Source organism: Aythya fuligula, chromosome 25 (genome assembly GCF_009819795.1).
Source record: "Aythya fuligula isolate bAytFul2 chromosome 25, bAytFul2.pri, whole genome shotgun sequence".
Taxonomy (NCBI): Eukaryota; Metazoa; Chordata; class Aves; order Anseriformes; family Anatidae; genus Aythya; species Aythya fuligula.
In genome coordinates, this window is record NC_045583.1 from 2,726,523 (window position 1) to 2,740,340 (window position 13,818).

At 43.3% G+C, this 13,818-nt stretch overlaps 1 protein-coding gene across 1 annotated transcript in view; it reads left to right on the forward strand.

The window, feature by feature from the left end:
- The window catches only part of LZTR1 (leucine zipper like transcription regulator 1), a 34,696-nt gene extending 20,878 nt beyond the window's left edge, over nt 1-13,818 (forward strand). Inside the window, exons 11-20 of the mRNA XM_032203202.1 lie at nt 420-512; nt 1,495-1,590; nt 2,248-2,431; nt 4,250-4,419; nt 6,309-6,465; nt 7,250-7,376; nt 8,484-8,633; nt 8,843-8,948; nt 9,999-10,079; nt 13,000-13,818. Of these exons, the coding sequence (XP_032059093.1) occupies nt 420-512; nt 1,495-1,590; nt 2,248-2,431; nt 4,250-4,419; nt 6,309-6,465; nt 7,250-7,376; nt 8,484-8,633; nt 8,843-8,948; nt 9,999-10,079; nt 13,000-13,116 (1,281 nt within the window). The 3' untranslated portion in view covers nt 13,117-13,818. The remainder of the gene's footprint in view (nt 1-419; nt 513-1,494; nt 1,591-2,247; nt 2,432-4,249; nt 4,420-6,308; nt 6,466-7,249; nt 7,377-8,483; nt 8,634-8,842; nt 8,949-9,998; nt 10,080-12,999) is intronic.

Sequence of the window (13,818 nt, forward strand, 5' to 3'; positions counted from 1 at the left end):
AAAATTTGAAGATTTGTCTTGTTACTGCAGACCCCAGCGAATGTGGGAATTTAAAACTTTTAATTTTGCAGTACTCACACCAGATCAATGCCCTCCCCCAATAGAAAGTTGTTGTTTTTTTTTTTTTTGCATAGGACTCACAGACAGGTTCTGAAAGCAGGTGAGACACTTAGCCCCCCAAATCCAGAAATCTGCAAACCAAATTGAGACACATTTCTTGTAAGCTACCCTGTTACCTTTCATTGCTCTCACCCTAGAGGAAACCTTTGCATGTGGTTTGCTTGATATTTTATAGCTTTATATACTGTGTTGATGTCAAGTTAGTAAGAAAATACCATGGTAGTAAGCATCCACAGTCTTTCTGGATATATTTAATTGAAACAGACAAAAATGTATTTTGTGGTGTTTTTGTTTTTTAGTTTTCCTGTTACCCAAAATGCACTCTACATGAAGATTATGGAAGGCTGTGGGAAAACAGGCAGTTCAGTGACTTGGAGTTTGTTTTGGGAGAGGTGAGTAGATTTTAGTGAAAATGGTACTGGATTTGACAGGAAGAGGGGGTCCCAACAGGGGTGTGACTGTGTGTGTAGCATGTTTGCTGGGAAAAAGCAAATTGTGCAATGGTTGTGCCAAAATCTCTGGTAATGTAGTTTTTAAGAGCAGTGCCACTGGTCTAAGTGATGTCTTTCTGGTTTAGTAAATCTCAGTAATCCAGGTAAATTTATAAAACTGTGAAGGAGAAGAAAGCTTTAAACTAAGAAAATCCTTGGGTCATTGAGACATAACTTGAATTTATCAGAGCACGTTACGTGTAATTGCAGTCTGAAAGTGATACTAACGACCTCTGTACTCTGAGGTCACAACTATTCCCTGGAAAGAGCAAGGCAGTTGTTTGCAGATCTAGATATCACTTCAGAAGTCATTTTTAATCACTGAAATAAAATAGAATGAGAAAAAGCTGCACAGAGGAATGTTGTTCATTCTCTAGTAATGAAAACGATTATTAAATTGTAAAAAGAATGTGTTTTTCAAAGAAAAACTTGAGAAATCTGAGCTCATCTGCATTTCTTTTTTGTAAAAAGTTATAAAAGACTTTACAGAGATCAGATACTCCGAAGAACAGTTTAAATAGATTATGAAGAACAATAGCAAAGAAGCATACCGTTGTTTTGAAAAGAAAAATTTAAACTGAAATCAGATGTAATGATAAGAAGAAAGGTCCACGTCACTGAAACTATACAACAGCTTCTACTCAGTCCATGTAACAAAGACTCTTTCGAAGTGGTGTTTGCCATTGCTTAGCCTTTAGGGAATATAGGTGTTGAATTTCATCTGGATGTGAAGAGCAGATGCAGGGTTGTCTTTCATTCAAACCTAAACTAAATGTATGGTAACCTGGAGTACAGCCGAGGTTTCTGCTACTGCTGCCATCTGCCACCACCATGGGATTTGGGAATTAAAGTTTAATGTGTGTTCTTCCTCTCCCTTTGGCAGAAGGAAGAACGGGTCCGAGGACATACTGCAATTGTTACAGCTCGCTGCAAGTGGTTGAAAAAGAAAATCATGCAGGCGAGGGAGAGATTGAAACAAGTGAGTATCTCAGAACAGTCATCTTGTGGCGAGGTAGTATTTATTCTGCCCAATTTTGGAAATAAGGTTATTAGGAAAAAAAATAATGCCTGCTGAGACAGATGTAGGAGCAAAGCAGCATCTGATGCTAAGGTGCTGTTGGGCCAGTAAAATAAAGAGGATAATTAGTATTAACCTAGGCTACTGGATGTCCATCAGGGTAGGCAAGGAGTATAAGATGGAGTAGCCAAAGTTAATCCAGTTATCTGGATTTGGTGATGTGGTTCCTGGGAGCTCTCCTAGCTAAGTTCTAATCTTGTGGGATACGCCTAAGGAGACACACATACCCCTCGTTCTGGGGTGGGTAAAGGTTGCATGGAATGGGAGATGGCCTACAAGATTAGACAGATTAAAGGGAGCAGACAAAAACTGCTTTTGAGTTTTGTCCAGGAGCTCACATTTGCTCTCATCCATGTTTGTCACGTGGCGTGGAACAAACAGTAAGTCTCTAATACATACGAATTAATTTATATCTTGGAGATAATCTTGAAGATAATGAGGTCTTGAGTCTTGAAAATTATGCAGTGATGAGAAAAATCTTTCCTTTGGTTCGCTAGTAAAGTGTGCTGGCTGACACAGCACTGTTGCCATGTTTGAGTGTTTTTTCTGTCCTACTAGAAATCAAAGCAAGACATTGAAGACGAGGGACATCCAACGTGTCAGAAGGATGGGATTGGTGGGAACGTCAAATTGTGTCGCCTGCAGCCACTGCTGGAAGTGCCCATCCGAGAGGCTGAAGCGCAACCCTTCGAGGTGCTCATGCAGTTTCTGTATACGGACAAAATAAAATACCCTCGCAAAGGTAGGACAGCAGGATAAGAACAGAATGCTTGCAACTGAGGAGTGAACATTCATTTTGATATGGAGCAGGGTCAAGTATTTGTGGATAAAATGAAAGCACTTAATGACCTACCTGAGACAAAAAGTGATATATGTATTGCGAATTTCTATCAAAGCATGCTAACCCGTGCTTCTGTTTTTCCCTGATTATCTTCAAACATCGAGGAAGGGTTGGTTAGTGATCTTTCCAAAAGATGGAAGTAAAAAAAAATCATGGTGTTTTGAACATTACCACAAGCTGTCTGGGAGGACCATGTATCCTGTGGTTGTTTTCCTTTCTCTGCTATTGTTTTGGCTCATTGCAAACTGAGGGTGCAATGAAAAGCAGAGCAAGCCAATATCTATCATTTCTTCAAAATGTGAACCCAAAGGAATGCCTCGAGAAGCCCATTAGATGCATTCTTTGAAGATGGCTGAGTTGTAAGCAGTTGGAGGCCAAGAAGTCATAGCCAGAGATCTCAGCTTCAGCACAGCAAGTCTAACTCGCGGCCTTGTTTTAGCAAAGAGGTCTGTTGGGCTGTGGCACAGCAGGATATCCAGAGGGAACTCCAGCTGGGGGGGCTAGGGAAACTGCAGCCACGTGGCACAGTCATTTAAACTGAGGTGCATCTACCCTAACGCTGGAGCTTTGCTTCAGCTTCAATCCATTCTGGAAAGGGTAATTCTCAGTAAAATATTAATTTGTATGCAATTGTCCCAAAGGTTTCCCTGTGAAGCCTAATTAATGGGGATGAGGGAACCTTCTCACATCTCTGGCTTCTGCTGACATTGCCAGATCCTGCTCTCAGCTGGTTCACTAATCCTCAGTACGCTCATTGCAGGACAGAACCAGACCAAACAAGGGATTATCACACTGAACTTTTCCCTTTGTTACAAGCTAGGCAGCCTCTTACCCTTCTCCCCAGCCTAGCACATGTTCTCCCTGGTGCTTACCTTTCTGCAGTGTTACAGGTCTGCTGGGATCCTCCAATGGTCCTGTCCTGACTTACACATTCCCAGTTGCTCCCCATAGTTCAGAGGTTAGCGCCTTGGGGGATCGCTTCAGGGGCTGAGCTAATCACACTTGGCACGCCTATCAAACGGGATTTTCCTTATTAGACACTGGGAAGCCAAATAACATGCAAGGAGGCTTTTCTCTCTCAAAAAGTAGTTACAGCAGATGGCCTGAGATCCCCTGTGAGGAAGGCAAAGGCTGTGGAGGATTATTCCTGGAGGTGGTTTCTCAGTAGCCCCGTTGCAGTGGTCAGCTTGGGTCCCCGCTGCCCCCCTGCCTTCAGCCCTCTCTTCTAGAGCAACCTCAGATCTGTAAGTGCATAAATACAGCATGCCTTGCTAAGGGCCTGTTGAAATCAGGGGACCGATTGCTAACACAGCAGAAATATCAAGGACTTCAGCAGAACTGGCAGTAGCTGAGCACTTTGGAAAAACCGACTGCTAGTTTAGGAGCTTGTCAGCGTGTTTAGAGACTTCTTCTTTAGAGGGTCTTGAAAAATCGTGCTCCCGATGGTCACAAAATCTTTCTCCAAAAAATCTTTTGGGGTGGCGGTTTCATGCCTCCATTTTGAAAGACCACTCGTTTCTTTTTTTAGTACCAATTCCTGATTTAGTCTAAGCAGCAATGGAATTTTTTTCTCTGTAAAAATGCTTCACCAATCGCTGCCCATTCTGCTGTTTTGAATGCTCAGGTTGATGCAAAAGAAATGCTTTGAGAAAGGTCACTCTTTTTGTTTTGTGAACTCTCTAGAGTTATGAAAGGGCATTTTATCTCTTGTGATTTCAGGTCATGTGCAGGATGTGCTACTTATTATGGATGTGTACAAACTAGCCTTAAACTTCAAGCTCTCTCGACTGGAACAGCTCTGCCTTCAGTATATTGAAGCATCTGTAGATCTGCAGAATGTGCTCATTGTGTGTGAAAATGCTAACAAGCTTCAGCTGGATCAACTAAAGGTATTTTGCATACAAAGTAACTGATAAGAAAATAAAAAAAAAATAATCTTGATGTAATTAATGTTTTGCAAAAGCTGTCAGCTTTGCAAATTCTGTTCTTCCCTATAATTATAGTTGCTTGGGTATATGCTAGTGTGGATTGTACTGCAGGAGCTCGTGACAATTACGTAGGTTTTTTCAATAAGTGTCTGATATTTTTACTTATCTGTCCTGTAGGATAAACAGGGCAGGGTGACTTTGGCTTTTTTCACTTCACTCTCACTGCAGGAAGGCGGAACCAGTGCATTTTCTGGCCCCACCGTTTAATGCAGAGCCTGCTAACAGGTTCTTTCACCTGGTTTGATGAAAAACTAAACACAGTTCTCACACTTTTATCTGACAAACATTCTTTAGAAAAGCAATGTATTGGCAATTCCCCATCTTCATCTAGTGGGACCAAGGGCTTTTAGGCAGAGTTGATACCCCAAGGCTTCAGACCATGCTTTTGCTGTGATGGTCTGGCTCTCACCAAAAGTGGCCAGAGCCAATTCTGCTTAAAGCTGCAAAGAAGTTCCTCCACTCAAGTCCAAGGGTTAGTGCAAGATTATGCAGTGCTGATTTGGACAGCCTGTGCCCATCACTTGGCCATAAAGCTGACCAGTACAAGCAGAGTGGGGCTTGGCAAGCCAGAATGCACGTGGACTTCCTCAGGCACTCTTTTTACACTGGATTTGGGCAAAGGAAGGACATCCAGGAGAACAGGAGCAGAGTCAGCAGCAGTTCTGTGGATGCTGGCACAGCCTTTGGTGCATAGGACCGTGGTGCCATCAGGTGCCCAGAGGCTCAAGAACTGAGTATCTCAGCATTGGTGGACCCAGTGCCAATAACATCAGATCAGCAAGCTACTTCCACCTGCCTTAGCTAGCAGCAGGGTGGCAGGGGCTCTTCCACATCGCTCCACTTTGTCAGGATCATCTTGAATTGGCATCCTGTCTTCTCAAGTGCTTGTTATTCCTCATGGCTAGGTGCCACCTACAGAAGGCTGCTCTTTCTGGCACCCTAGTCATTATTTAAAACATTTTACAGATGGGTCCTAGGCAGATCCCTGTAGATCCCAGCTGAAATAACATGGCAAAAACTGGAAATTAGTAATTACTCTTTGGCTTAATTTTGTGCTCACCGTATGGTGAGCTGGTGTAGATTATATTTTTTCCTTATGAAAATATCCCAAGGGAAAGCATTGGTTCACACTGGCAAATGGAGTATCTATTTTTATTTATTTATTATTATTTTTTTGTCCCTTTAACTGTTCAGCATTAGGTCTGATTCATTTGTCTTTGTTCTACCACATTGACTTTTTCTAGCAAGTTTGTCATACGAGAGCTTGTGAGATCTCTTTCAAACTTTGCAACATTTATAGAAAAGGTTAAGATAAAATCCACACAATTTCCTAAGGAAATCCTTCAAGCTATTTGTTCCTCTTTGTAATTCTTAATACTGGATAGTATTAAGAGTTAAGATCTCTTCACTCTTCTAATTAAATTTTGGTATCTAATTGTATAATGTATTATTATGAAATAGCAACCAATCTTAGTTAGCTTCATGAGGTTTTTGGCATCTCCTGAGATTCCCATTTTAGAAATCTTCAGAGCAGCTGGATGGGATTCAATTAATCTTTCCCTCGTTATTTCTTAGTCAGGTTTTTCTAGATACTTAGAATTGTCCCAGATTTTGTCTTTAAGTGGGAGCCTAGATGGTCACTTAGTGAGGAAGAGATTTGATAGTTGCAGCTGCAGGATCCATGTGGAGGCTCATAAGAAAAAGATGGCTGTTTACCAGCATAATGTTTCTGTGATGCTGTAGGATGACTTAATGCAAAAAACGGTAATTTTTTAATTTTTTTTTTTAAGGAACATTGCCTGAACTTTGTGGTGAAAGAGTCACATTTTAATCAGGTAATAATGATGAAGGAGTTTGAACATCTTTCTTCATCCCTCATAGTGGAAATTGTGCGGAGAAAGCAGCAACCTCCTGTTCGAACACATTCCGATCAGCCGCTTGACATTGGTAACTTTTATACCTTATAAAATTATTAGCTATAGTGTTTTTGAGTTGCTAGCAGTTTGTTTAGCCTAGGAAATGGCCTGGGAGTAGACCACTGACTGTTCAGTTGGTGTAACTATATTAGGCTGTCTCCCAGGCTAAGACAGGACATGCCAGTTCTTTCTCCATTGAGCTTCAGTCAGAACATTATCCACGTTAAAATACATGGGAGGTTTTATTAAATTTAGTCCTGTTCTCCTTGCAATAACATATCCTGGTTCTGTGCAGAGAGAGAAGAGGCAGAAGGAGTGGGAAGATATAAAAAAATGATTCAAAGAAAAGGCAGTAGACCTTCAGTTTAAGTGGAGTAGAAGGTAATCAAGCTGAGTGGAGGCATTGGCCTCTCACTGGTTTATACCAAAGAAGAAGCAGGAGTGAGGAAGAGGATTTTGGGACTAAGCCAGTGATGATTTTACCATGAGAGACAGAGAGAGAAAGCAAGCATGGAAAATTTAACCAAGAAAAAAAGAGTTAGTGGAAGAAAAGAAGAGAAGAAGCTTGCTGTCACCAGTTTGAAAGCAGAGTTGCTGGGTATGTTTCTGGGATGGGCAGCAGGTGAGGGATTGTGGTAGGGAAGGATGAAACTCGTTTTGCCCCAAAATGATGTGGAAGGGCCTGCCTTCTGCTCACCCCAAGGGTCCCAAAGGAAAGAGGGCCTGGAGCTATGACTTGGCCATATGTTAGTTTGACAGCACGTGGTCAGCTGGAACTATCATGTTTTTAACTATTTCACTGTGTTGACTTTCAGGAACATCTTTAATTCAGGACATGAAGGCTTACCTTGAAGGAGCTGGGATTGAATTCTGTGATATCATCCTCCTCTTGGATGGCCACCCACGGCCAGCCCACAAAGCAATCCTAGCAGCCCGCTCCAGGTGAGTGAGTCACTGATCACTAAAACTATAAAAAATATTGTATGCGTAAAACTCAGTGCTGTGCAGTCTGGGGGTCAGCTTGCTTTTTGTAGAAGACAGGAAGGAACTTTGTATCCAGATCAAGTATAAGATGCAGCTTTGCTCAATAAGTGTAATAAGCCTTTAAGCAACAGTGATTAAATATTTTTCAATTTGATACCCAGCAGGGGAAGATAGAAGGAAATTAAAATTGTAGAGACTCTCTAGAGAATGTGTAAGAAGCTGCACTGCAGGACAAAGAATCTTTAAAATCACGAGAAGGAAAAATGGTGTAAGGCATAAGGCTGTGTTAGTGAAGTGGAAAGCAACAGATGTCCATTGAGCTCAGAAAGAGTTCTGGTGGTGAACATCCATTTGAATCATGTGAAACTTGAATCTCTTTCTCACCTGCTGAGACTTAAGACTGGGTATGAATAAGCATAGAAAAAAAATGGTGCATAACAGAGACTAGATTGTTCCTATGCTTGGCTGTAGAGGCAAGCAGTTCACCCTTCTGAAGATGCATTCTGTTCTCCCTGTGCACTGTTTGGAAGCAGTGGGTTTGTCCCTTGCTTGTGTGTTCTGTGTAACTTCACCTTTACGTCCTGCAAGACATTAGGTGTTCACATCAAATTTCTACTTCATATACTGCCACAAGTTTTTTCCAGTCCCAGTAATACTATTCAGTATTAGTTACCGTAGTATGTTACCAGAAACATTTCACAACTCTTTAAAAGAAACCCCGATGCATGATTGGCAGTTACAGCCTGTAGATAGCAAGGAAATCCATCATGCTTTAAGCTTTCTGCTGGGTTTTATGCAAATTAGACAAAAATCAAAGGACCGTGTGCCCTAATTTTCAAGAAACAGACAAATTCAGGTAGTGTTGATGGAAATTGTGGGGATTATGTTTGGAGTACTCTCACAGGCAGACATATATGAAACAACAATTTAGCAATGTTTTTGCCCAGGTTATCACCTGCATTTACTTCTTTGGAACCTGCAGTGCTTCATAGCTGCCTTTGAACAGTAGGGAGTTAAACTGCCTGTCTGCAGAGTGTGTTACAGTAGTCTTACTTCCTTTTCCAGTTACTTTGAAGCCATGTTCCGTTCCTTCATGCCAGAAGATGGACAAGTGAATATTTCAATAGGTGAAATGGTTCCCAGCAAACAAGCATTTGAATCTATGCTTAGATATATTTATTATGGAGAAGTAAACATGCCTCCTGAAGACTCCCTGTATCCTTAAATCCGAAGTAATGGATATCTGTCTAAAGTGCACATACAGTGCCTCAGCTCTGGATTGCCAGGCTCAGGCTGAGGATTTTCAGGGCTGCATTAGCAGCAGGAACACCATTTTAACTTCTGTCGTTGCATTTGTGTTTACAATCAGTGCTGTTACCTCTGCTTTACCTTTTTTATTTTTTTTTCCTTAACGAGATTAACAGCTACCTCTTTGCTGCACCTTACTATTATGGCTTCTCCAACAACAGACTGCAAGCCTACTGTAAGCAGAACCTGGAAATGAATGTTACAGTGGAGAACGTACTCCAGGTAATCGTCCCCAACTAACTTTAATGGTACAGGAGTGCCAAGGAGGCTGGTCCAGTTGGCCTAGGATTTATTCTTTTTTTTTTGAAAAAAAAAAAATTACTTGAAGCTGTAGGCTGTAAAGGTGTGTACATTTTAAGATAAAGCTGCTGTGGGCTTTTGTAGGGAAGAGTTGAATGCATTGGGATAAGGGCCGTGTTTGTGTAGGAAAGTGTGCGAAGAATAAGATCAGTATGGTCATCGGACACAGCAGACGTGAGGTAGTTTCTTGCAGGAATCGCTGTCAGTTCATTCACATCCCTTGTTGTGGGTTTGGTGCACTCAGTCATTTCCCAAGTCATTTCCCTGAGGCTGCGCAGCCCCTCCTGAGGACAGCGGCTCTGAACGACTGAGATGAATGCAGGAACGCAGCCTCTAGCAGCTTTGTTTCCTTGTCTGCTCTTGGGGTCATTAGTGCTGAAGTGTTCGGAGGTATTGCTCGACTGGCCACCAGGATGTTCCTTTTGAGCTCCTCATCCCACAGAGCTTCTAAAGGGCTTTTTAGGATGTACTGCAGGCTCAGCAGCCAGCTCCAAATCCTTTCAGTAGACGCTTGTACCGGAGCAAACGGTGGCGTGCACATGATGTTAGTCTTGTTCTATCAGGCAGGATCTAGCGATGAAGTGGCAACAAAAATATTCCTTGAAAAAGCCATTTATTTGGCAAAAAGCAAGCCATTTGCTTGGTAGAAAACCAAACCCTCTGCAACATGAGCAGAATCAAAACCTGTGTTGACTGCTCTTGGCTCTTGCCCACACCAGTCTCACTGGGGCACTTCAGGGAACCTGGCTCTGAAACAGACCTGCAGTTTCCTGCTGATTATCTCCTGAGGACTCCACACATTTTAAATCCAAGGCTTATTTCTGATTAGTTTAGAAAAGATTCAGGTTTGTAATGAAAAACATTGATGTTTCTGTAGCTCAGAGGAGTTATCTCCTGTGAGTCAGAACAGTACTTGTGCACTGCACGTCTGAGCAATGCAGAAGGAAAACCCTGCCTTTGCTTTTGCTGTAGATTTTGGAGGCAGCTGACAAGACCCAAGCCCTGGACATGAAGAGGCACTGTCTGCACATCATTGTTCACCAGTTCACCAAGGTTGGTTGCATCTTTTCCGGGGCTTTTGAGAGCTGCTGTCCTCTGTCTCTGCGTTGGTTAAAGACACATTAATGTAGGAATCCATTTCGTTCTTTCTCATGTGAGACAGCTGAGAGCTGGCTGCATGTCCTTGACTCTCTCTGACAAGTCTGCTAGGCACACTTTTAACATTAAAAATAAATAAAAGACTAGAACAATCTAGTCTGGAAATGCAGACACCTTCCAAAACAGAAGTTGCACAGAATTGCTTCCATTTCCGCTTGTTCCAGTTGTTAATTTTGTGCCATGCCATCGTTGGGTTCCTGTGTGTACAACAAGATAAGTTTGTCATGTATCAAATGCATGATTTTCTCTTTCACTGGTAGCTACAAGTGCAGTGTTCATATTTCTGTTGAAGTATTCTCCCTGTCATAGATGCTATATTGTCGTGTGCTCAAAAGGCAGATTACCATGTCCTGGCTGGGCTTTTTGTGGTTTCCATGTATCAAAACATGGAAACCACACAGGATGATGCAGGGTGATAGAAAAGGTCATGAGCCTGAAGTGCTGATACTCCTGTCCTCGTTTGAGAAAGTTAAGGGTATTGTCATTGTGTTGCTCATATGACACACGATCCCTCCATGAGAGTTTCCCAGCATGTCACCAGTTTGTTGCTCAGCTGTTAACTGGTAGGTATATCACAGAGACTGGGAATTGGGATTTCTGGATGCTACATACTTCCTGGTAATAATGCCATGGCCAGTATTCAAGGAGCTCTCCGTCTTCAGTATGTTTAATCTCATGGTCCTCTTGTTGTTGCCCTCAGGGAAGGGAAGCTCTGCTAGGTCCAGCTGGTATCTAGAGATTGGATACTCAGAGGGAGGTATTTGGGCTCTTTATTAAATGCCTAAGTTGTCCAAATGTAATGAGTTTTACACTCAGAAATCACTAAAAATGCATAAGAAGCTTTGAGAATGGAGCCAGCATCCAGGAATCCCACGCCTGGTGGAGGGAGCTCAGCATGAGCTTACAGCCCCTGGCTTTGTCTGACACATTTTCTTGGCCTCGTGGATCCTGCAGAGGGGCCCAACTTCAGCATGGGGTGGGGAATGGCCCCACTGCGGGCTACAGGACACACAGGTGGTTGGGACAGCTCCTTGGGTTTGGGGTCACTGTGCTGCAGTCCCCACAAGCTGAAATCTCGTGGTCCTTCCCAGTGGAGTCCACAGGAAGACAAACAGGTTGGAGTGATTCTCACCAGAACGCACTGGGGGGAAATGAATATTGCAACATTTCAGGAAAAAAAAGATCTGAACTAAAGGGTGTTACTCAATTGTACTCATCTTCACTAGCCAGAATATGTGGAAATGTTTTATATTTAAGCTGCTGACTCTTAGAACGGTTTTCATCAAAATGTGGCTGGAAGACTGTCAAGCAGATGTGCAAGAAATCTTATTTATGCAATGTTTGTGCTTGGCCTGAGAGGCTCCAGTGTGTGTTTTTTGGCCCAGCTCTGTGTGACTGTGTGTGCGTGGCTGGGCAGGAATGCTCGCTGTTCTGCTCCCTGGCATGCCACAGGCTCTGAAAGGTGACTTGTTCTTGCTGTGCGAGCCCGGCGGGTCATCAAGGCTTAGACAGGCTGGGTATATGGCCGTTGTGATCTTTTCTCCCAGCTTGGTTAATGTTGTTCGTGATTCAGAAGGTTAAAAGAGTTTTCCCAGCAGTAAGAACACCAATTGAAGAGCTGTTCCCAGAGGTTCAGTAGTTGGGGCGCTGTGTATTTAGGCTTTTGTGTGTCAGCACTGTGCAAAAGCCCTAATAAAACTGCTGTTCTGAAGCGTTTGAGTGTGTTTTGACACCAGCTCTGATCTGTTCTGCAGCGTGTGCCTCTTGACACAGAACAGGATTCCCAGCAGTGTCACCGGGGTATTTTTCCCTCCCCGTCCTCGTGCCCTCTTATTTTGGGCATATGATTTCCAGCAGGTATTATCCTGAGCTCCTTCTGAAAGTGCACTCAGTGGTTTCCTTCCAGGGTTTCAGAAGATGCTCAGAATATCTTTATGCTTTATCACAGATGAGCTCCTTAAAGTGAGGTGATTTCTTTTATGAGATCAGATAATACGGGTTGGATAAGTGGACAGGCTTTTAGGCAGTCTGCTTTCAAGGCTGGACAGGGGCGTTAATGGCTGCAGAAGGAGGGATTGCTGCCTTGCTTCTAGAAAGATGTGGAGGACACGAAAGCCCAGAGCTCCCTTTTGATAGCAGTTGAGCTTCTGAGCAGCCTAGCAGCAGAAAGATGTGCTCTACAACGTACGTGTTGTAGGTTCCTGTGTATGTGATGTGGCAGAGGTTTGTGTTGGCTAGTGCTGCAGTGGCCTGCTTCGACTGCGGGAGGCATACCAGCAAAACCAGCGTGGGTGCTGAACAGGGCTCTGCTTTAAACCACCACCTCTCCTCGGGAGCAGAGGAGTGAAGAGATCAGGTCCTCAGTCAAGTTCAGATGATCTGGAGGTCGGCAGAAACACACACACAGACTTCAAAGCCCAGGGCTGTGCTGCTGCCCAGGTTTGATTTTAGGAGAGGGCTTCATCTGCATCCAGTAACAGCGGAATTGCCATTACAAATAGGAATTGCTCCTTTCTTGGAGAGGCAGTGCTGGGCTCAGCATTTCTGCTGTTCTCCATTCCCACCCCCTCCGTGCAGCAGCCTGAAAGTGGAATGAAAGTGCAGGAAGTCACGAGTTGAGCTCCCGTGGGCCATTTTCTGCTTCCCAGCTCCGCAATTGTGAGCAAAAGCTCACGCAGCAGGCGCCCAGCCATGACTTGACTGACCCGCGTGTTCATGTGGGGTGGCAGGGGGAAGGCGATGGTACGTCAGCTGTGCTTTGGGGAGGCTTTTAATTTCTTTCTGTTCTTCTGTTTTGTTTTTCTTTTCCTTGAAGGTCTCCAAGTTGCCAAACCTCCGCTCCCTAAGTCAGCCACTCCTTCTTGACATCATAGAGTCGTTAGCTAACCACATTTCAGACAAGCAGTGTGCAGAGCTGGGCTCAGACATATGACATGCTTTGGTAAATCGGACTTTGCATTTTTTTTCCCTCAAAAATCTAACACTTTACAGCTGACTCTCTTTTTACCATTCCGTACTGAGCTGCTCATAGTGTCTACACAATCTAGCAGACGGCCAAGAGGAGCGTGGACAGCTGACTTGCTCTCCTGTGGATTTGCTTGGTTTGTACCTTCGTGGAGAAGGGTTTGGTCTCCGTTACACAAATGTAAAATGGAAACCATTAAGGAATTAATTAATTCCACATAGTTTGGGGATAACTGAGGTCCGAATCAAGCCCGTTATTGCTCCTATATACTGTAAAGTAAAAGCAGTCACAAGTAAGAGAGTCATTAATATTTTGAAACACGGTATTTAAAGAAGACTATTTAAAGAACTTCAGCTGAAACAGCCCGGGGCTGTAAGTGGAAGTCAGATATAACAAAACTGGAAGCAGAGAGCATGGTGTTAGCAGTGAAGCTGACTGTTGGACCAGACTGTAGTGACTTTTCAGAGACTCCCCATGGTATGGATTAAAAGATAAGCCCTTTTGCAACTGCCTGGATTGGTGGGCTGCAGGAAGCCCAGGCCTATGCTCTGCTGCAGGTCAAACTAGAAGATTACAGCCTTCCTTTCTGACCATCAAATCCATTAATCCTGTCTCACTAAGCCTTTCAATATCAATATATTAATAAAGAGTTAACATCATCTCCCTGCA